At 36.3% G+C, this 22,795-nt stretch overlaps 1 protein-coding gene across 1 annotated transcript; it reads left to right on the forward strand.

Moving 5' to 3' along the window:
* Positions 1–15,384: 15,384 nt before the first annotated feature.
* Positions 15,385–16,314, forward strand: LOC102472631 (olfactory receptor 5AK2-like). The gene has a single exon (XM_006160853.2). It carries the CDS (start codon positions 15,385–15,387, stop codon positions 16,312–16,314), a length of 930 nt encoding a protein of 309 aa, XP_006160915.1.
* Positions 16,315–22,795: the final 6,481 nt, after the last annotated feature.

Here is a 22,795-nt window from a genome sequence, read left to right on the forward strand (position 1 = left end):
GCAAAAACCTCTTAAAAAAAAAAAAAAAGTTAAACTATAGTTAAGCTGTTGGGACTAAAACATGAATAAATAGAAAGATCAATACAACAGATTAAAAAATCAAGGAATACAACCAAATATATAAGAACATTTATTATGTGACCATGATGATTTTATAATCATAAGACGTAGATAAATTATGCAACAAATAGTATTGAAACAGTAACCACATATTTTGGGGGGATAATGCAGCTGAGAGTTTAACTCATGTACAACATAAAAATAAATTTATAACAACTCAATGATTTAAATTAAAAATTAAACATTAAATAAAATTGAAATTGGGACTCTTTCAAACACCCAGAGTAAAGAACATATCTCTCTCTCTCTCTCTCTCTCTCTCTTTCTCTCCATATATATATGGCATGGCAAAAATAAATAAATAAAGTAATTAATATTGAGAAACATGAGATTTGTAACTGTGGTAATCTCCCAGGAAAGAACCTGGAGATTGGGAATCAAGGGATGAAGGAGTTTTTACTCTAAGCACTTTCATAGTTCTAAATTTTCTTTACCATAAAAATTTTCCCCTCTCAAAAAAAAAAAAAAAAAAAAAAAAAAAGAAGAAGAAGAATGGAAGGGAAGTATGAAGGAAAAGAGTCAGGAATGAAAAATGAAAGTGAGAAAGTTGGTAAGAAGGAAAGAAGAGAGAAAGGGAGGAAGAGAAGAAAGATAAAAAGCAATTTTGTCAATAGCAGGGCAAGTCTCAAAAATGAATGCAGGAAGTCCCTGATGGCATTATCACAAAAATAAATTTTGTCTTCTCTAGAAAGCTTAACTTCCCTACTGTAGAAAGTAAGTAGTGAGCAATGTTTTTCCCAATTACATCTGAATCCCAAGAGCCTCAAATTCTCAAGAAATCAATATCCCTTATGACCCAGTTAAAAACTCCCTGAAGAGGAGAAATTAAAAAGAGAAATCTTGATTAGAAACCACCCTGAATCAGTTGCAGAAAGAGAATCTGGAGGCAAATTCAAAGTAAGTAAAACAAAGCAAACAGCATTTTTCAAAATCTGTTATTTATCATGCCAGTATGTCCTGGAAATGGTGGAGCAAAAGGTCAGCCTAAGTCACAGCATGTTTCACACCAAGACCAAAAGGAATCACTTCACCCCTAAAGATGTCATTTAAATAGAGTAAGGGATTTGATTTGCTCTGAATGTTGCCACAGAAAGGATATGAATGGATAAATGATTGAATGAAGCTCTCTGTTGACTAATCAATAAACCAATCAATATATATGCTTTTAAGGTCCTATTTGCATTATCATTATGGTCATTTGGTGAGCAGGCATTCAATACCTGACATTTTACTGGGAAATTTACATGAATTTGCTAACTCAAACTTCACATCATTACAAAGTAGGATTTGCTATCTCCTCATCTTTTAAACTTTTTTACTATGAAATACTTAGATATAAAAGAATTTCAAAGATAGTACAGAGAGGTCTCATGTAGCCTTCACCCCGTTTTCTCTCCACACTTAAATCTTTTTGTTTTGTTTTGTTTTGTTTTGTTTTGTTTTGTTTTGTTTTTGGAGAGGTTTTCGCTATAGGGTGCGTGCGCTCGCCAGACAGACAGAGAGAGACATAGAGACAGAAAGCGAGAAATCACCCACCAGGAGGGATGGTCATGCTGCAATCCCTTCTCCATTCTCCTCTTGGGATCTTGGGCATGCATGCACACGCGCCCGGCGTGAGTTTTTTAAGCCACCGTGTCCGAGATGTGAACCGCGGTCGACTACGTGGGAGTCCAGTGACGTAGCCATTATGCTAACTGCTGGTTCCCCATACTTAAATCTTACACAATTATACAACATCAAACCAGGATGTTGGTACAATGTGTGTATACCTCTATGACATTTTATACATGTGTAGATTTGTATAACCATCCCTGCATTAAGATAAATTTTTCTACTATGGATCCCACATTCTACAGATCGCCCTCATGCTACTCTTCGTAGTTACACAATGTCCTCTCCTGCTTCCACCCTAACACTTGTCAATCACTAATCTGTTATCTATCTCTAAAATTTTGTCTTTCTGAGAGTGCTATGTAAATGGAATCATATATGACCTTTTGAGATTGACTTTTTCTCACTCAACAGAATGCTCTTGAGATCCATCCAAGTTGTTGCATGTGTCAAGTTTGTTCCTCTTTTTTGCTGAGTAAAATTTCACAGTACATATGTATCACAGTTTGTTTTATCATTTACTTACTATTGGGCAATTGGTTGTCTACAGTTTTTAGCTATTACAAAAGAAGAGTTGTTATAAAAAAATATGCATGGATTTCTGTGTGAAAATGAGTTTTTTGTAAGCCTATTTGTCCAGGAGTGCTTGGACTGAGTTGTATAAATATGTGTCTAGTTTGTTCATTGTTTTTCAGAGTAACAGTACCATTGACATTTCTACCAACATGTAATGAGATATCCACTTACCCTGCTTAATAGCTTTTGGTATTGTTGCTATTTTTCTAGCCATTCTTTAGTGATATCTGATCACTTTGTTAATTTACATTTTTCTGATGGATAATGATGGCTGAACATCTTTTCATGTTATTTACCATTATTATAGCCATATTTGGTAAAAATTATGTTTACATCTTTTTATCATTTTCTAATTTGAATTTTTTAATGTTGAGTTTGAGAGGTTTTTATATTTTTATTTTATTTTAAGATTCTCATTTATGGAGACAGCAGGTGGCATGGTGGTTAAGGTGCTGGACTCCCACATGGCTGATCATGGTTCAAGTCCCAGACCTGGAGGCTTGTTTTCTCATTTTTTCTCTCTTTCTTTCTATTTTTCTCTCTCTGGTAAGTGCATATACCCTATAGCAAAGTAAATAATAATAATAAATTTTTAAAAATTTTTTCATTTACATTTAATCACTGTTCATTTTATAATATACTATATGGTTTTTTAAAGCATGCTGCAATGTAGATCAACCAAGTCAAAGATATTACCATATATATCATTTTCAACAGATAATTTTATACTCAATGTCTGTTAAATTAGCTTTCCTGAGTCCCTCCTTACCACATCTGACAATCCATCCCCTCCTATACAGTTTCAGTTATCTGCATTTGCCTCTCCTACTATTTTATCTCCAGATCTTTTGATTGTTGTTACAGAGACAAGACACTCAGTATAGATTGAGCAGGCCTATATAAGTTTGTCTTGCGTAGTCTGGCTTGCTTTGCTTAGTATTAAATCTTCTATATTCATCAGATGACAGAGTCTTGCTGTTCTTTATGCTTAAGTAGTATTCTATAATGTATATGTGCCACATTTTTTTCAATCTGATCCTCCTCTATTCTTGGGCATTTCAGTTAATTCCCTGTCTTAACAACTGTGAATAATGGTGCAATAAATAAGGAATGTGCAAGTGTCTTTACAACTAAGGCTTTTTCTGCCCTTTTGGTAAATACCAAGGTGTGGGATATAATAGTTTTATTTTTTGGTGAACCTCTATATTATTTCCTACAGTTTCTGTAGCAATTTACATTCCCACTAACAGTTTAGGAGGACTCTCTTTTCACCACAACTCCCTCAGCACTCTTTTGTTTTTTCTTTTTTGGAGGTTTTTGCTATAGGGTGCATGCACTTGCCAGAAAGAGGAGACAGAAAGACAGAAAGTGAGAAATCACCCCTCCCAGGGGGGATGGCCATGCCCCAATCCCTTCTCCTCCATTCTCCTCTCAGGATCTTGGGCACGCATGTACATGCACCCAGTGTGAATTTAAGCCACCGGGTCTGGGACTCAAACCACAATCAACTACATGGGAGTCCAGTAATATAGCTATTACACCAGCTGCTGGTCCCAGAACTCTTCATTTTTTTTTTAACATAACCATTCTGACTGGGGTTAAGTGGTGTTTCATGTGGGTTTGATTTACATTTTCCTTTTGATAAAAAACATTGACCATTTTTTCTTATGCTCTTTGGCCATTTGAATATCTTTTTTAGAGAATTGTCTGTTCAACTCATGTCTGTTTTTTTCACTGGATTATTCTTTTTTTATAGAGAGATTTTTGCTATAGGGTGTATGTGCTCACCAGAGAGATGGAAAGTGAGAAATCATCACCACAACAACCCCCCCCATGGGGATGGCCCCACCACAACCCTTTCTCCTGTATTCTTCTCTCAGGAATCTGGGTATGCATGCACCCATGCACCCATGTCTGGCATGAGTTTCAAGTCTCTGGGCCTGGGACTCACTACAGTCAGCCATGTGGGAGTCCAGCAAGGTAATTGCTATGCCATCTGCTGGTCCCTGCAGGTGAGCTCTTTGAGTTCCCTATGTATTCTGGTTACCAGTCCTTTACCTGAAGTATAGTTTGCAAAAACACTCTCCTATTTTGTGGATTGTCTCTTCACTCTATTTATTGTTTCCTCAATAAAGAAACTGCTGTGCAATAGCTTTTTGGCTTGATGTAATCACAGTTACCTATTTTTGGAATCATTGCCTCTGTTTTAGGGGTCTTATTAAAGAAATCTTTGTCTATGCCAATATCTTCAAGTGTTTTCTTTGTGTATTACAAGTAAGTAATTTTAGGATTTAAGGTTTTACAGTTACACATTTTATCTATTTTGTGTTGATTTTGTTAATAGTGAGAGATATAGGTCCACTTTCATTTTTCTGCAGGTGGATATCCAGTTCTTCCAGCACCATCTGCTGAAAAGATAATCTTCCAAAGGATTATCTTGTGTCCTTTATTAAAACTCAGTTGGCCGTATGTTTGGGTTTTTTCTTTCTGGACTCTCCATTCTGTTCCATTGGTCTATGTGTCTGTTTTGGTGCCAGTACCATGCTGTTTTCATTATCATAGTTTTGCAATATATTTTGAGGTAGAATTGACATTTTTGCTATATTGCTCTTCAAATCCAAGAAATGGGATGCCTTTAGTTCTTTATAGTTTTTCTTATAGAGGTCGTTCGCCTCTTTGTTTAGGTCTATTTCTATTGTGTAGGGGTTTTGTTGTTGTTGTTGTTGTTTTACTACTATTGTAAATGTGATTACTATCCTTGGTTCTATCTCAGTCTTTTCGTTGTTGGGGTATTTTTTAAAAAGAGGTTTTTATATACTTATTTTGTGTTTTGCCATTTTACTGAATTTAATATCACTTCTAGCAGTGCCCTCATGGATTCTTTTGCATCTTCTATGTATCTAGTCATATCATCTGTAAATAGGGACAGTTTCACTTCTTATTTTCATTTTTTAAAGTCTTTTATTTCCTTTTTGTGTGTGTTATTACATTGACTATGACTTCCAGCACTATGTTGAAAAGGATTGGAGAAAGTAGGCAGCCTTGTCTTTTTACAGTTTTAGTGGCAAATCTTCCAGCTTTTCTTTACTCTGTATGATGTTAGCTATGGGTTTTTTAATATATGGATTTATTATTGTGAATTTACCTTCTATACTTATATTACTGAAAGTCTTAATCATGAAGGAATATCATGTTTTATCAAATGCTTTTTCTGCATTTATATGACCATATGGTTTTATCTTACCTTATCTTGCATATTAATGTGTTATATTACACTTATTGTCTTGTATATGTTGAACTACCCTCGCATCCCTAGGATAAAGTCTACCTAGCCGTGGTGTACAATTTTTTTGATGTGTTGGGTTCAGTTTGCTCGTATCTTATTCAAGAGTTTTGTATCTGTATTCATCAGGGATATTGGTCTGTAGATTTTTTATGTCTGTATCTACTTTTGGTATCAAGATGATGGAGGGTTCATGGAATGGATTTGGGAGATATTTTTCTTTTTGGATATTTAGAATTAGATTGAGAAAAATTGGAATTAGCTCTTTTTTAAAAAAAAAAGTTTTGTGAAATTCAAAAGTATAGCTGTCCAGACCTGGCCTTTTCTTTGTTGGGAGATTATTTACTACTGATTCAAACTAATTGCTTCTTATTGCTGTGTTTTTCTGTTTCTTCCTGGTTCAATCTAGGCAAATTATATATGTCCAGAAATTTGTCTGTCTCATCTAGATTTTTCTTGTTTTTTTTGGTGTGTAGTTTTTTGTAGTATTCTCTCATGATCCTTTGTATTTTTGTTATATCTGTTGTAATATTGTTTCATTACTGATTTTAATTACCTGGTTTCTTTCTATCTTTATTACTCTAGCTAACAGTGTGCTGATTTTGTTTATCCTCTCCAAAACTCAGCTTTCAGTTTTATTTTTTGTATAGTATTTTTTAAATTCTCTATTTCATTTATTTCTATTCTAATATTTATTATTTCTTTTCTTCTGTTTCCTATTAGTTTGTTGTTGTTATTGCTGTTTTATTACCTCTCTGTAATGTGTTGTTGGGTTATTTATTTTTTAGCTTTCCATTTTTTCCGTGAGCACTAAATGCTATAAACTTCCCTCTTTTTATTTTTATTTATTTTTATTTCTATTTATTTTATACATTCAATCACCTTACTTAGCTTACAAAGTGAATATTCCAACATGAGTACATTTCTTACCAGTCCAGTTCACCATTCTGGAAAGTTATCTTCACTAGATAATAATCCATTTCTTTTTCCCATAAATGCTTGCCTCTCTATTTTTCTCCTTAATGTCCGTCCTCAGACTCTACTCCCTCTTATGACTGTTTTCACCGTATCCCAAAGATTCTGAGGAGCTGTTTTCATTCTTACTGTTTTTAATAAATCTTTTGATTTCAGGTTTAATTTCTTTATTAGTTCTAAAGTTGTTCAGGAGTAGGCTGTTTAGTTTCTATTTTTTTGTGTATTTTTTGAGTGCTCTTTCTGTAGTTGATTTCATGCTTAATTCCATTGTCAGAAAAAAATACAGGGCGGAACCAGCAGTTGGCGTAATGGCTATGTCGCTGGACTCCCGCGAAGTCGACCGCGGTTCATGTCCCAAACCCGGTGGCTTAAAACTCACGCCGGGTTCGTGTGCGTGCGTGCCCAGGATCCTGAGAGGAGAATGAATGAAAATGGATTGCGGTGTGGCCATCCCCCCTCCTCAGGGGGTGATTTCTCGCTTTCTGTCTCTCTGTCTTTCTGGCAAGTGCAAGCGCCCTATAGCTAAAAACCTCTCCAAAAAAAGAGAAAAATACGGGGTATAGTTTCTATACATTTTACTTTGTGAACCCTTGTTATGTGCCCTATCATGTGGTTGATCTCCCAAAATTTTCTGAGTAGGGATGAGTAAAATGTGTATTTTGTGGTTTTGGGTGAAATGGTCTGTAAACATCTATTAGTCCTATTTGATTTATGGTATCATTTAGTTTCTATGTCTTTACTTTTTGTCCTAACAAAAAATTGTGGTGACAGCGGGATGTTAAAATCTCCACAATTAAGGTGTTACAGTCTATCCCTCTCTTTAGATCTAGCAGACTTTCTTGAATATATTTTGTCTTGAAATCTATTTTATCTGATATCAGTATTGCAACTCCGGCCTTGTTACGTTTTCTGTTTGCATTAAATGACTTTTCAAGCCCTTTACTGAAAGCCTATTCATGTTTTTATCACTGAGGTCTGTTTCTTGTGAGCAACATATAGAAGGCTTTTATTTTTATTTTTCCATTCAGCCCATCTACATATTTTAATTGGATAATTTAATCCATTAATATTTAACATTATTACCAATATTTGTGCACTTATCTTTGACACTTTGTTAGTCATTTGTTATAGTTGTTTTGTGTTCTCTTATTTCTATTTGCCTTCCTTTTATTTTTCTAAAATAGCGTTTCCTTGAGTATTTCTTGAAGAGCTGGTCTAGTATTGGTCAGTCTTTTCACTTTTTGTTTATCTGGGGATTTTCCTTCTTCCTGTTTGAAGAATAATCTTGTCAAGCATGGTAGTCTTGACTGAATTTTTTCTTTTCCTTCAAGGATTTAAATATGTCTTCTCCTTATTACTTTGACTGCAGTGTTTTAGTTAAGAAGTCTGCGGTTAGTCTAAGGGAGTAACTTTTGTAAGTTACTTGAAATTTCTCTCTTGCTATTTTAAGAATATTGTGTTTGTCTTCAATTTTGACCAATTTGGCTATGATGTGCCTTGGAGAGGATATTCTTATGTTGATTTTATTTGGCATTTTTTTGTATTTCCTGGATCTGGATGTATGTATGTTTCTCCAGATTTGGTCATTTTTCAGATAGTATTTCAGGAAAGAGATTTGTCATGCTTTTACCTATCTCTGCACTTTCTGGAATACCCAATATGTGGATATTTGACCATTCAGTTGTGTTTAATATTTGCTATTTGTTATTTATTTTGGTTATTTTTTCATTCTTTCTGGTAGTTTGGACTAAGTTGGAGGCTTTGTCTTCAAGGTCAGAGATTCTTCTATATGGTCCAACCTGCTGCTAACATTTTTTTTTTAATGTTTTCACTGTAGGGTATGCATGCTTGCTGAAAGGAGAGAGACAGAGACAATGAGAGGAAAAGAGAAATCATCTCCCGGGGTTGGGATATAGCCATGCTGCAGTCCTTTCTGTTTCATTCTCCTCCTGGGATTTTGGACATTCATACACACATACCTGGAGTGATTTTAAAGCCACCAGGTTGAAGACTTGAACTGCAATTGACCACGTGGAAGTCCAGCTCCTTAACCACCATGCCACCTGCTGGTCCCCCTGCTGCTAATACTTTTGAGGGAGATTTTCATTTTCCTTATTGTATTCTTCATCTCCAGAAGTCTGTTTGATTCTTCTGTTTCTTTATAGAATCCCTCTTTTATGTTATGGAATGATTTTCTCATCTCATAAAATTTATTGTTCATTTTTTTCTTGCATCTCTTTTTTTTTATAATGAATTCTGTTTTTTGTTTGTTTGTTTGTTTGTTTGTTTTGAGAGAGAGAGAGAGTTTTCTTTGCTATAGGGCATGTGCACTCACCAGAAAGACAGAGAGAGACAGAGAGACAGAAAGCAAAAAGTCACCCCTGGGGGGATGGCCATGCTGTGATCCCTTCTCCTCCATTCTTCTCTCAGGATCTTGGGCAGACACTCACACATGCCCAGCATAAATTTAACCTACCGGGTCTGGGACTCAAACTGCAGTCAACTACATGGGAGTCCAGCAACATAGCCATTATGCCAACTGTGGGTCCCCTGAATTCTGTTTTTGACAGTTCTGTGAATTCTTCTGTGTTGTATTACCGCTTGAACTCTGCCTGTCAGCTCAGTAGTGGCATTAGATTCTCACAGAAACCCCCAGATGTGACACCTAGTTGTAGGAAAACAAGCGCAGGGCTCCCACAGATTCTGAATGATGGTGGATTGTGTAATTATTTCATTATATATTACAATGTAATAATAATAAAAATAAAGTGCACAATAAATGTAATGTGGTTGGGAACCAGCAGGTGGCACAGTGGTTAAGGCGCTTGGATTTCCACATGGTCAACCATGGTTCAAGTCCCAGATCCAGCAACTTGAAACTAGCTGGGTGCTTGTGCATATGTTCCCAAAATTCAAGAGGAGAGTGAAGAAGAAGGGAAGTGTGGCCAACTGCCCTACAGAGTAATTTCTCATTTTCCCTCTTACTGTCTGAATCTAATCTCCATCAAGTACACACCCTCTGGCAAAGAACTTAAAAAAAAAAATAGTAATGTGCTTGAGTCATCCTGAAACCGATCCTCATCCATCCACCCCATACCTATGGAAAAAATTGTCTTCCAAAAAGGTTGAAGACTTTTCATATAGAGAGCTATCTTATACTTACTAAAATTTGTCAAAGATTTTTGCATCTATATTCATGAAAGATACTGTAATGTGTGTGTGTGTATGTTTACTATTTTTACCTGTTTTTCTTATCAGAATAATGCCAGATCCATAAAATGAGTTGGGAAGTGTTCTTTCGTATCAAGTTTCTTTTTTTTGGAGAGGTTTTTGCTATCGGGCGATAGGGCGCGTGCGCTCGCCATAAAGACAGAGAAAGAGAGAGATAAAAAGCGAGAAATCCCCCCCTGGGGGAGATGGCCATGCCACAATACCTTCTTCTCCATTCTCCTCTCGGGATCTTGAGCATGCACACACACGCACCTGGCATGAGTTTAAGCCACCGGAACCGGGACTCAAACCATGCTCAACTACATGGGAGTTTAACAACATAGCCATTACACTAACTGCTGGTCCCTCATGTCAATTTTCTGAAAGAGATTGTAAAAATTTGCTTTTACTTCTTTAAACATTTTGTAAATTATCTAGTAAGTTTTTAATAGAAAGTTTTTTATTTATAAGTTTAATTTTCCTAATTAGTCTCAGGCTATTCAAATTATCTATTTTGTATTAGTTGTGGTAGTTTGTACTTTTGAAAGACTTATTTCATCTCTGTTACTAAATTCATTGTGTAGAAGTGTTGCAGATAGTGTTCTTTTATCTTTTTTATGTCTTTAAGGAATGTAATGTTGCCCTTTTTATCCTGATTGAGTGATGGCCATGCCGCGATCCCTTCTCCTCCATTCTCCTCTCAGGATCTTGGGCAGACACTCACACATGCCCTTTTTATCATGATTGAGTAATTTGTGTCTTTCTTTTTATTTTCTGTCAGACAGTTTAGAGGTTTGTAAATTTTATTGATTCATTTTTCAAAGAGCAAACATTTATTTTATCATTTTTTCTACTGTTTTTGTTTCCAATATTAGCTTCTGCTCTTAGTTTTAGTATTGTCTCCCTTCTCCTTACTTTGACTTCATTTCTTTTTCTTTTCAATTAATTGGGGAGAAAAAAGCTTATGTTTTTTATTTGAAACCTTTTCTCTTTTCTAATGTAAGCTGTTAGTGCTAAAAAATTCATTCTCAATACTGCTTTAGTTACACCCTACAAATCTGAAGTATTATATTTTCATTCAATTTCTCTTGAGATTTCCTCTTGGACCAATGAATTACTTAGAGATGAGTTGTCATGTTTCCAAGTGTTTGGAGTTTTCTGTTGCTTCCCTTTTATATTTTATTTTTTATAGTTGCTTATCTATATTAAACTGTTGTGCATCTGTGTGGGGTATAATATAGATCTTCAAAATATTAATGCAGTGTGCAATAATCAAATCAAGGGTACTACCATAGTCATTATTTTCAACCAATAATACCATGTTTACCTTCAATTTTTGTTCTACTCGGTTTTTCTTTTCTTCTTTTTTTTTTTTTTGTTTTTTGAAGACTATGTATGTAATTTGGCAATATCCCTTTTTTTACATCCTGCTATTGCTTTTTTGTTGTCTGAGACCTTATTTGATTCCATCATGTTCAGGAAACACACACTGTATGGTTTCAATTCTTTGGCTTCAATTCTTTTAAATTTGTGGAGGTTTTATGTCACAGAACATGGTTTTTCTTTTTTTTAAGGATCATTTTATTGAATTTTATTTTTTTACTTATTTAATTATCTATTTTGTATTAGTTGTGGTAGTTTGTACTTTTGAAAGACTTATTTCATCTCTGTTACTAAATTCATTGTGTAGAAGTGTTGCAGATAGTGTTCTTTTATCTTTTTTATGTCTTTAAGGAATGTAATGTTGCCCTTTTTATCCTGATTGAGTAATTTGTGTCTTTCTTTTTATTTTCTGTCAGACAGTTTAGAGGTTTGTAAATTTTATTGATTCATTTTTCAAAGAGCAAACATTTATTTTATCATTTTTTCTACTGTTTTTGTTTCCAATATTAGCTTCTGCTCTTAGTTTTAGTATTGTCTCCCTTCTCCTTACTTTGACTTCATTTCTTTTTCTTTTCAATTAATTGGGGAGAAAAAAGCTTATGTTTTTTATTTGAAACCTTTTCTCTTTTCTAATGTAAGCTGTTAGTGCTAAAAAATTCATTCTCAATACTGCTTTAGTTACACCCTACAAATCTGAAGTATTATATTTTCATTCAATTTCTCTTGAGATTTCCTCTTGGACCAATGAATTACTTAGAGATGAGTTGTCATGTTTCCAAGTGTTTGGAGTTTTCTGTTGCTTCCCTTTTATATTTTATTTTTTATAGTTGCTTATCTATATTAAACTGTTGTGCATCTGTGTGGGGTATAATATAGATCTTCAAAATATTAATGCAGTGTGCAATAATCAAATCAAGGGTACTACCATAGTCATTATTTTCAACCAATAATACCATGTTTACCTTCAATTTTTGTTCTACTCGGTTTTTCTTTTCTTCTTTTTTTTTTTTTTGTTTTTTGAAGACTATGTATGTAATTTGGCAATATCCCTTTTTTTACATCCTGCTATTGCTTTTTTGTTGTCTGAGACCTTATTTGATTCCATCATGTTCAGGAAACACACACTGTATGGTTTCAATTCTTTGGCTTCAATTCTTTTAAATTTGTGGAGGTTTTATGTCACAGAACATGGTTTTTCTTTTTTTTAAGGATCATTTTATTGAATTTTATTTTTTTACTTATTTATTTATTTTGGAGAGGTTTTTGCTATAGGACATGTGCGCTCACCAGTATAAATCTAGTTAGTTCTAAGCTTTCCCATTGATGACTGAGAATTTGGTTATCCTGGGTGTCATAAAACATTATCACTCATTAGTTCACTTTCTAAATGAAATTCTCTGCTTTTGTGATATCTAAAAATGTTTTTTTAATAAATCATAAATGTGGAATATGATGACAATGTCATTGGGTTAGAAAACATTAGTTGTCGTAATCAATAAATTTCAAAATCTCAGTGATTTTTTTCACAATAGAAGTTCTCAATCACATAGAAAGCAGTGAAGTAAAGACGTTCCGAACACGGGGACTCAGATCCACAATTATTCAAGAACCCAACCTGAAGAAGACTGGCAGAAGCAAGAGCATGGTTGCCAGACTTAGCAAATAAAAATACGAGATGTCCAAGTAAATTTGAATTTTAGATGAACTGTAAGTAATTTTTAGAACTTCCCATGTCATATTTTAAAAAATATATCTGTTCTTCATATCATTTCATATTTTACTGGACATTCTGTATTTTATCTGGTGTTCTAGTCCATTCTATAGCTAAAAGCAGAAAGTGGTTGAAATAAGTTTATTCACCTCATGGTTTGGAGGTCCACGGTCCAGGGAGCACATCTGTTGAGAGTTTTCTAGCTCATGTAGTACATGCAGAGAGCAAAAGTTAGAGTGTTAGTGTCTCTGTCTTATTCTATCTCCTAATAAAACCCACCAGATTTCAATAATGGTGGCTCTGCCCTGATGTCTTTAATTCTAATCTCCTTCCAAAATTTCCACCATTCAGTGCTATGCTGAATTAAGCTTTCACCCATTTAATCCTGTCACAACCAACTTCAAAACATGAAATGGAAGGTGGGACATGTTGAAAACATTGCATCTTCAAGAATGATATGAACACATGACTTGCAAAGTTTCCCTTAAGGTCAATAGCCAACCAAAAGATGATGAAGATAGATGTAGGAAGTCGTAATTCCAATTTGCAAGTGACCAAGAGGAGGGAGGAGTTGGTTCAGTCCTATAGATAGCACACATTACTTTTACCCACATGGCACTGGCAGAGCATGATACCATAGCCACACACAAGCACGAAGTGTGAGGTAGCTCTGTACCCAGAGCAACAACACAGATAAGAGTGGGCAGCATGCCAATTTCTGCCATAACAAGGGTCTATGACATATTAGACCGCAATGATCAAGTTTGGAAATATAAAAATGGTGCTTAGGGCGAGTGCACGCGCCCTGTAGCAAAAACCTCTCAAAAAAAAAAAAATGGTGCTTAGAAATAAAGACACAATGGGACCAGCAGATGGCATAGCAGTTATGTAGCTGGACTCCCACATGGCTAATTGCAGTTTGAGTCCCAGTCCCAGTGGCTTGAAAATCACACAGGGCACATGTGCGTGAGTGCCCACAATTCCGGGAGAAGAATGGAGAAGGGATTGTGGCATGGCTATGACCCCTGGGGGATGAGTTCTCACTTTTCTTCTCCCTATGTTATCGTTTTCACCCCTCACCCTCCACACACACACACACACACACACACACACACACTCTCCCATTCCTCTAAGGCAAAAAGATCTAAAAAAAAAAAAAAAAATAGACACAACAGGGGCTGGCAGGTGGCTTAGCAGTTAAGGCACTAGACCTCCACATGTCGACTACAGTTAAAATCCCATACCTGGCTGCTTGCTTTCTTACTTTCACTTTCTCCCTTTCTCTCTCTCTCTGCTCAAATTTAAAAATAATACTAAGTAAAGTTAAATAGATAAATAATTCTTACAAAACTGTGTGTGTGTGTTTATCGTTGTTGCTTTTATTTATTTTAATTTATATTTTATCACGTCTTTATAGTATATATTTCTTTTTCCAACACAAAAACCATGCATGTCAGTAAAGACAAGGATATTACTATATACATTATCTTCAGCAAATAGCTTCTCATTTTTTGTCAATTAAGCATACTTTTACCCGTTTTTTTCCTTCCCCTATCCCCTCCCTTGAACTACAATTAAAATGCTAAGTGGCTAGGAAAAAACAGAGGTTGCTAAAAAGAACATAATTATGTTTTAATGTTATCTTTATTTAAATGTGTATACCTGCTTTATATAGTGGAAAAAGTGTTAAACTATGTTCCTTAGACTCTGCATATTAAAATCAATATTGTTCTATTAAACAGTCTTCATTTTCTTTGAGTTTTGTTTGTTTGTATGTTTGTTTTCTGTTTTGTTTTGTTTGTTTGTTTGTTTGGCTATAGGGCGCATGTGCTCACCAGAAAGACAGAGAGAGATGGAGAGACAGAAAGCGAGAAATCACTCCCAGGGGGAACGGCTATACCATGATCCCTTCTGCTCTATTTCCTCTTGGGCTCTCGGGCATGCACACACATGTGGCCAGTGTGAGTTTAAGTCACCAGATCCGGGATTCAAACTGTGGTCAACTACATAAGAGTCAAGCAACATAGCCATTATGCCAACTGCTAGTCCCAGTAGTCTTCATTTTTAAGATAAACCTATGGCTCAAATATCACACTATACTTGGTTATCAATATTTTTTTTTCAGAGAGAGATTTTTGCTATAAAGCATGTGCACATGCCAGGCAGATAGAGAGAGAGAGAAAGATAGAAAGCAAGAAATCACCCCCCCAGGGAGTGTGGCCACCCTGCAATCCCTTCTCCCCCATTCTCCTCCCTGGACTTTGGGCACACACGCACACATGCCCAGTGTGCATTATAAGTGCCGGGTCTGGTACTCAAACTGTGGTCAACTACATGGGAGTCCAGTGACATAACCATTACACCATCTGCTAGTCTCAATAAATATTTTTTAATTGGAAAAATATGAAAGCTTATTATGAAAATCTGTGTCAAAAGTTACATAAAACTCAGACTTTTCATTTCAAGAAGTCACATTTCCCTCCTTCTCTTGGTTCTTTCTAGACTTCTGGGCACAATGACACAAGAAAATGACACTGGAATTACTGAATTCTTTCTTCTGGGATTTGGTGGTCAACACAAGTATCAGTATGTCCTCTTCGTTGTGTTCCTGGTGATCTATACAATCTCCATGGTGGGTAATACTGGGATGATCTTACTCATCAATATAGATTCCAGACTTCAAACACCCATGTACTTTTTCCTAAAACATTTGGCTTTTGTTGATATCTGCTATACCTCAGCTATCACTCCCAAGATGCTACAAAACTTCATAGTAGAGAATAACTCAATATCATTTGGGGGTTGTGTGATACAATTATTGGTTTATGGAACATTTGCAACCAGTGACAGTTACCTCCTGGCTGCTATGGCTGTAGACCGCTATGTAGCCATTTGTAAGCCACTCCATTATCCCATAATAATGTCCCGAACATTCTGCATCCTGTTGGTAGCTGGTTCATATATCATAGGCTCAATAAATACCTCTGTACACACAGGATTTACATTTTCCCTGTCCTTCTGCAAGTCCAACAACATCAACCACTTTTTCTGTGATGTTCCTCCAATTCTTGCCCTTTCATGCTCCAACATTGACCTCAACATCATGCTGCTTTTAGTCTTTGTAGGATTTAACCTGATGTCCACTGTGTTGGTTGTCATCTTCTCCTACATACTCATCATTTCTGCCATCCTAAAGATGTCTTCTACTGAAGGGAGGAAAAAGGCCTTCTCCACATGTGCCTCCCATCTGACCACTGTCACCATATTCTATGGACCCCTTTTTTACATGTACTTACAGCCTCATTCTAATAATTCCCAGGAAAATATGAAAGTGGCCTCCATATTTTATGGCATTGTGATTCCCATGTTGAACCCTCTGATCTACAGCTTGAGAAATAAGGAGGTAAAAGAAGCTCTAAAAGGCATAGGGAAAAAATTCTTCTAGATTGGATACAAATTGTTAAAATTCAATACATCAAAGGACCCAGTACAGATGCACCATTTTAGAAGCCCTGTTTACCACTTTTTAAAATAGAGATGTTCTCATCATTAACCAATGCTACTGCTTTCAATAAATAAGATCACAAATTGTAGGAAATATAGTAGAAACATATCTTGTTACTAAAAAGTACTTCCCAAGAAACATTGATACTACCCTAATTTTAAGTTTTTTGACTAAAGTACAATACTATAAGGACAGTTGTGCAGATGCCCAATTAGACAGAGAGAGAGAAAACAATATAACATCATTTTTCTCTATCCGATGGCTACTTTCTTTCGTTGTTGGTTTCTTCACGATGGTATGATTCACAAAGGAGAGATGAATGTCCTCACCAATGCAGAAGCATGAAGAAGAAAAAAATAATCATAGAATTCCTCATATCCTGCATATTCCTAGTACATTTTAATTATTCAATAAACATTTGTTGAATGAGTGAGTGGACAAATGAAAGAAGATAATACCAGAAATCTAGCCTGAATACTCTCACAAGAGTAGAAAGCTACAGTCCAGATTCAGACAAGAAGCCATTTTAAAGCTGAGGTGTGTCCTAGTGTGTTCAGAAAAGCTATGCTCTAAACCCATCTCCTAGACTCCTGAAATAGTCAGACAAGGTAGGCTGACCTCCATCTTCTATCTCTGTCTGTCTGTCTGTCTGTCTCACACTCTCTCTCTTTACATTTTTAATTTTTTAATTTTTTTTTAATTTTTCAAGCACCTCTCCTCATCTTGGGTCTTTTCTTTCACTGGTCACTTTCAGAAGCCATTTTAAAGCTGTGGTATGTCCTGGTGTGTTTGCGTGACACACTAGCATGGCGCTCTTTTGGTAGTATTTTTCTAGTATTTTTTTCCTTTTTGTTTATATTTTGTAACCTTACTTTCTTACTCTAAGCTTCACTCTCCACACACTTAATGTCTAGATAGGCCTAGGAATACAGTAACCAAGAATTAGAATACTTTTAAAGTCACTGAAATCCTCCAAAGAAAGCTTCACTGATATATACCGTATACATGCTGGAAAAAGCAATGTTGTACACTGTAAAGATGCATAGTACTTAAATGTAAATTAAAATAATGATAATAAATTTAGGCAAACCAAAGAAAGTAGAAAGTCAGGCAAATGCCAAAATATTTGTGCTAGAAGGCAGGAGATAATGATTACCCACCACTATAGTAAAAGAGGAAGTGATTTGCAGGGACAGTAAACATGACAGAATGGCAGAAACATTCCAGACAGAGTGTAAAGAAATAGAATTGTGCCACAATTTAAGACTTAGATTATATAACATAGGTGGTCCTCTTTGTAACTCTACTTGATTCACCAGTCCTTGACCTGAAAATCCTAAACAGATCAGGCAGATGATAGACTACCACAAGTTTAGTCAAAGTTAACACCAATCCCAGCTGCTTGCCACATGTGCTGTTGTTGATAGAACTAACGGCCTCTGGCAATATTACACTGGTACTGGTTTTGGAATTCATTCTCTTCAAAGCTTATCAGGAAGCCAGATCAGTAGTAAGGTACATTCTCTTGGCACAGGCATCTGCATACATTTCTCATTTCACCCAGAACTATGTGAACTCTTCTCAGTCACAGTATAGCCTGAGGGACTTGACACATCCAGAAACCTAAAGACTACCCCTCTGGTCCATTATACAGATGACATCATTGGGTCTGAGGAAGAAGGCTATAAGGACCCTGTGGTAATTTGTTAAATTAGTCGTAGCAATAGGAATGAAAAACTAATGCAATATCCATAGGGGAAAAAATTGTACCAGGTCACATGTACAATAAAGCTTATAACAATACCATATGTGTATTAGAAAAACTTGGAAATGGTTCAAACACCCATTGGTAAAATGTGTTAGTCCAGGTTTCCCAAGAAGCAAATTTTGTCACTTGACAGCCTAACAAAGAAATTTGTGATGGGGACTTTGGGACATCTCATATCGGTTTCACCCTCCAGAGAGTTGAAACATAAGGTAATATGCTGAGACTCTGGAATGACCAGGAACTGAATTCGAACATGTGCAGTGTGCGATCAAATCCAAAGAAAAACCTAGGACACCACAAAACTTACTGTGTTGACAACTTCATTAATGTTGCCACACGCTGACATCAGGATAGTAACCATCCTGAGTGTGATCGAAGCTTCATTTTTGACCCCTTCGAGACAGCCTACATGCCTCTTCATGTGCTGCTTTAATTTGTATCCTTAAGCTATAACACATTTATAATTGTATGTATCATGTTTTCCTGGTGTCTCAGTCAGTTGAGGCTCTATACCAAATTACCACAGACTAGGTAACTCATTAAAAAAAGGAATTATTATTGTTCGCAGTTCAGAGACTGGAACAATTGCATCTATCACCCCCAAAATTCACATCCTTCTCACATACAACATACATTCATCTCATCTTAACAATCCCAAAAGTTTTAACATATTCCAGCCTCAACTCCAAAGTTGAAGCATCATCTGAAAGTCTACAGCATCAAAGTACAACGTATCCTGAGGCAAATTTCCTCTCCAGCGTTGAACTGAGAAAGCCAAACAAGTTATGTGCTTCCAAAATACAATGGTGACTCAGGAATAGACATTTTCTTTCCAAAAGTAAGCCCACTGAAGCAGGAGACCTGCCTTCCAAATCCACTACTGTGGCAAAGCCACCCCACTGCTTGGTGGACTGCTGCTTGTGCTATGGCTCTCTACATGGGCCCTAATGCTTCATTCTGTTGGGGTGAGTACTAGGCCACTGCCAGAGCTCCACCACACAGCACCACCGGCACAATTCCACCAGGCATTTTCCCCTTGCTTTAGCAGTCCTGCCCCTCCTCCAAGTCCCATGCATTCTGGACATGTAATGACAGTGATGACTCTCATGATTTTTTCATTGACTTTGGGGATTTTTTTTTCCTTGCCTTGAAGAACACATGCCACACGTACACACCCAAATGGTTCTATAATTCAGTCCTGTCATGTCTAAGGAGTCTGGCAGAATTCCCTAATTTTGTCCCCTTTTCTGTTCCTTTTAGTTCTAGTCAGCCCTGCATAATCTATCTCTACTCTTGGCTTTTGCTGAGATGGTTATGCCTGCGGTTCACGTCCACACAGCTCTCCTTTCCATACAGACACTCTACCACAGCCTTACTTTTCTCTCCCAGATGCACCTCTTCATTTTTGCTCTATAGGAAGGGTGAGAATTTTATTTTTCCATTCTTTTAATTCTGGTTCCTTTTTCCTTAACTACTTCATTTGCAATTCAGTTTCCTCTTCTTGTATTTTACTGTAAGCAGTCAAGAGGAACCAAAGTTCTTCCTCAATGTTTTGTTTATGTCTCCTCAGTGAAACATACAATGTTATTGGCCACAATTTCTGCCTTACATAAAACCCTAGAACTCAAGCAGTCCAGTAATCTAGTCTTCATTTCCGAGAAGAGTCTTTATCTTTCTTATTTCTATCAGCACTCTGCCTATGGTTACCTAGGTATTATCCATTAAGATAGAACCATTCTCTATAGTTCTCTTTTTTTCTAAGCCCTTATCAAAATTGTCTCTAAACGTCTTCTCACAGCAATTAAGGGTTTTTTTTCCTAGCATGCACCTAAACTCACTTCCAACATCTCCCCATTGCACAATTCCAAATCATATTCCCCAATTTTAAGTATTTGTAATAGTAGCACCCTACTCCTGATATGTTAACTTCTTTCATTGTCAGTTTGGGCTGCTGATATCAGGATATAAGAAATTATCATAAACAAAAAAAATTATTTCTAATTCTAAAGGTTAAAATCCAAGATCAGGATGCCAACATGGTCAGTTTCTGATGAAGGATCTCTTCTGGGTTACAGATTGTCAAAAAGAAAAGCTAGAGAACTTTCTGGGCTCTCTTTTAAAAGAAAATGCATCCCATTCACTAGAGATCCACCCTCATGACTTAATTACTTCCAAAGTCCCTACCTCCTACCTAAAAGCACTGGAGATCAAGATTAAGCAGATGAATTTTGAGGAGGATATAAAAATTTAGTCCATAAGTTTTTTGAGTAATTCTACTGAATTAAATCCAACAGTAAACGTGTATGAGAATTGTTCCCTCAGACTGTGCAGTTTGCTAAATTCCTCGCAGGAGATATCCAAGACAGCAGGAAAAAAAGGAGCAACAAAAGTTGAGATGTAGAAGGAAAAAAAAAAAAAAGGAAATAAAGGGCTGGTTAAAACCCCAAAAAAAAGGAGGAGATATCCAAGACAGCAGGAAAAAAAGGAGCAACAAAAGTTGAGATGTAGAAGGAAAAAAAAAAAAAAAGGAATTACAGGGCTGGTTAATACCCTAAAAAACTGGAATGCAAACATATAGGGCACTCCAATAAACTCTATGGAATGTCTTTCAGAATTATTTCTCTAAAGGACCTCCTGTTTAAGACACATTCAGCTCCCCTCACACACTGATTCAGATTTCTCAAAGATATTAACATCCCTACAGATCTATGATAAGTCAAGGGAGTAATCTTCACATTTTCAGAGCTATTCTAAGACGAAGAAGCAGAGATATAGCATATGAGATTGGTCACCAGGAGTACAGACAAAATTGCCTACCACAATATGAAATCAAATACCAAGAAAATCTAATACAAAATATACATATTTATTCTAATTTATGTAACAACAAAATAAAGGTAAGTAGAATTCTACTGGGGAGTTGGGGAAATTTTTTTTCTTTATCAAAGATATATAAGTGGTAACACTCTCTTATCCATACCCTCAATTGTCTGGATTCAAAAGGGAATGTGATGTCTGGAGCTACATTAGGCATGTTAGACTATGAGTCAACCAGCATGTGAAAAAGACCACACTGGAAAGAAACCACCTAAATGTCACCTATGTGGGAAAGCCTTTTATTGTCACTCATACCTTAGCCAACATGAGGGAACTCACATGGGAGAGAATTTTTGTGAGTGTCATCAGCATGGGAAAGCCTTTAGTGAAATTTCTGGCCTTAGGCATCATGAGTTAACTCACACTGGAGTGAAATCTCATCTTTACAATGAATGTAAAGATAAGCCACAGCACTAATTTTTATTCACGTATGCACACATGCCAAATACACATGGAGGGAAAACGTCATAACTTACACTAGAGAGAAACCATTTGAATGTTATGCATATGGGAAAGCCATCAGTCAAGCTCTGGTCTCAGATGATAGTGGAGAATTTATACTCCAAAATGTGTTGTCTGTGACCAAGATTTTGGCCAGAGCTCTTGTCATTATTCATGCAAAATAATCATATAGGAAAGAACTCACAGGACTCTCATCTTTATGGGAAAAACTATGCCAATATTTTGACCTTAAACGACATGAGAGAATACATGTCATAAATATAACGAGTGTAGAACGGCCTTCAGTCTCAGCTTTGGCCTTTACACACACAAGAACCAACATAGGAGATAAACTGTGCTTTGATCAATGGGGAAATGCTTATTATTTGTATTTTATTGTTTAAACAGCATGAGCAAACTTCACTGTGAAGCTGCTGGGACTGAGTAGGCAGAATGCATTTTCTGAGTAGGGGAGCTTCAGATTAGAAATAATGTGAAAATAAACACACAAAGACATATAAGTATAGAAAAGCAAAGATCGGGTGGGCCTAATTTCTCTGATGGAGCTAGTCACCACCCTGAACTGTTCCCAGGTTTATTATTTTAAAAGGCAAGAAATGGGGAAAGAGGAAGTGGAATGCAAAGTCAGTTGTTTTCAGAGGTTCATCTGCTGAAGATGTGAAGACAACTAGCACCATGTAGTTTCTCTAATCTTCTGGGGCCAATTCTGATAAACACACGTGACTTCCTTTAACCCAACGCTGCTTTACAGTTTCAGAGACACAGAGGCAGCTAGCATATTGATATGTTAATGGTGTTCTTCACTTTGTGAATTATTGCCCATGGAACCATGTTTCTGCATGTATCTAGAGGTCACTATGTTTGCTCAGATTGGCCACGCTCCACATGGAGCAACTCAATGTTTGGAATCACTGTGAGCAAATATTCAGCTACAGTCCTGTCTTGGCATGCCCAAGAAAATTCAGAGTAAGAATAATCTCTAAAATTCAAAATGAGACAGGAAGCTTTTTACCAAGCAAAGGGAACCTCCAGAAAGAGTAGCAGATAATTCTTGCTGGAGAAGTCATCTAATGCAATAAATATGAAACTTTAACTCATACAGCAACATTTGCAGAAAACATGCATATTTACACCATAGAAAACATTTTAGGGAGCTGGCAGATACTGCAACAGTAAAATATGATGCTCTGCGAGGCTGATTCACGTGGGAATTTCTGGGTTCATATCCAGAGGCTTTCCTGAGTACACTTGGCACAAATACCCAGCTAAAGCTGGGAGTGGATTCTAACATCAAGACTCTGTTGAGGAGTGTTG

Source organism: Tupaia chinensis, unplaced genomic scaffold (assembly GCF_000334495.1).
Source record: "Tupaia chinensis unplaced genomic scaffold, TupChi_1.0 Scaffold000709_1, whole genome shotgun sequence".
NCBI lineage: Eukaryota > Metazoa > Chordata > Mammalia > Scandentia > Tupaiidae > Tupaia > Tupaia belangeri.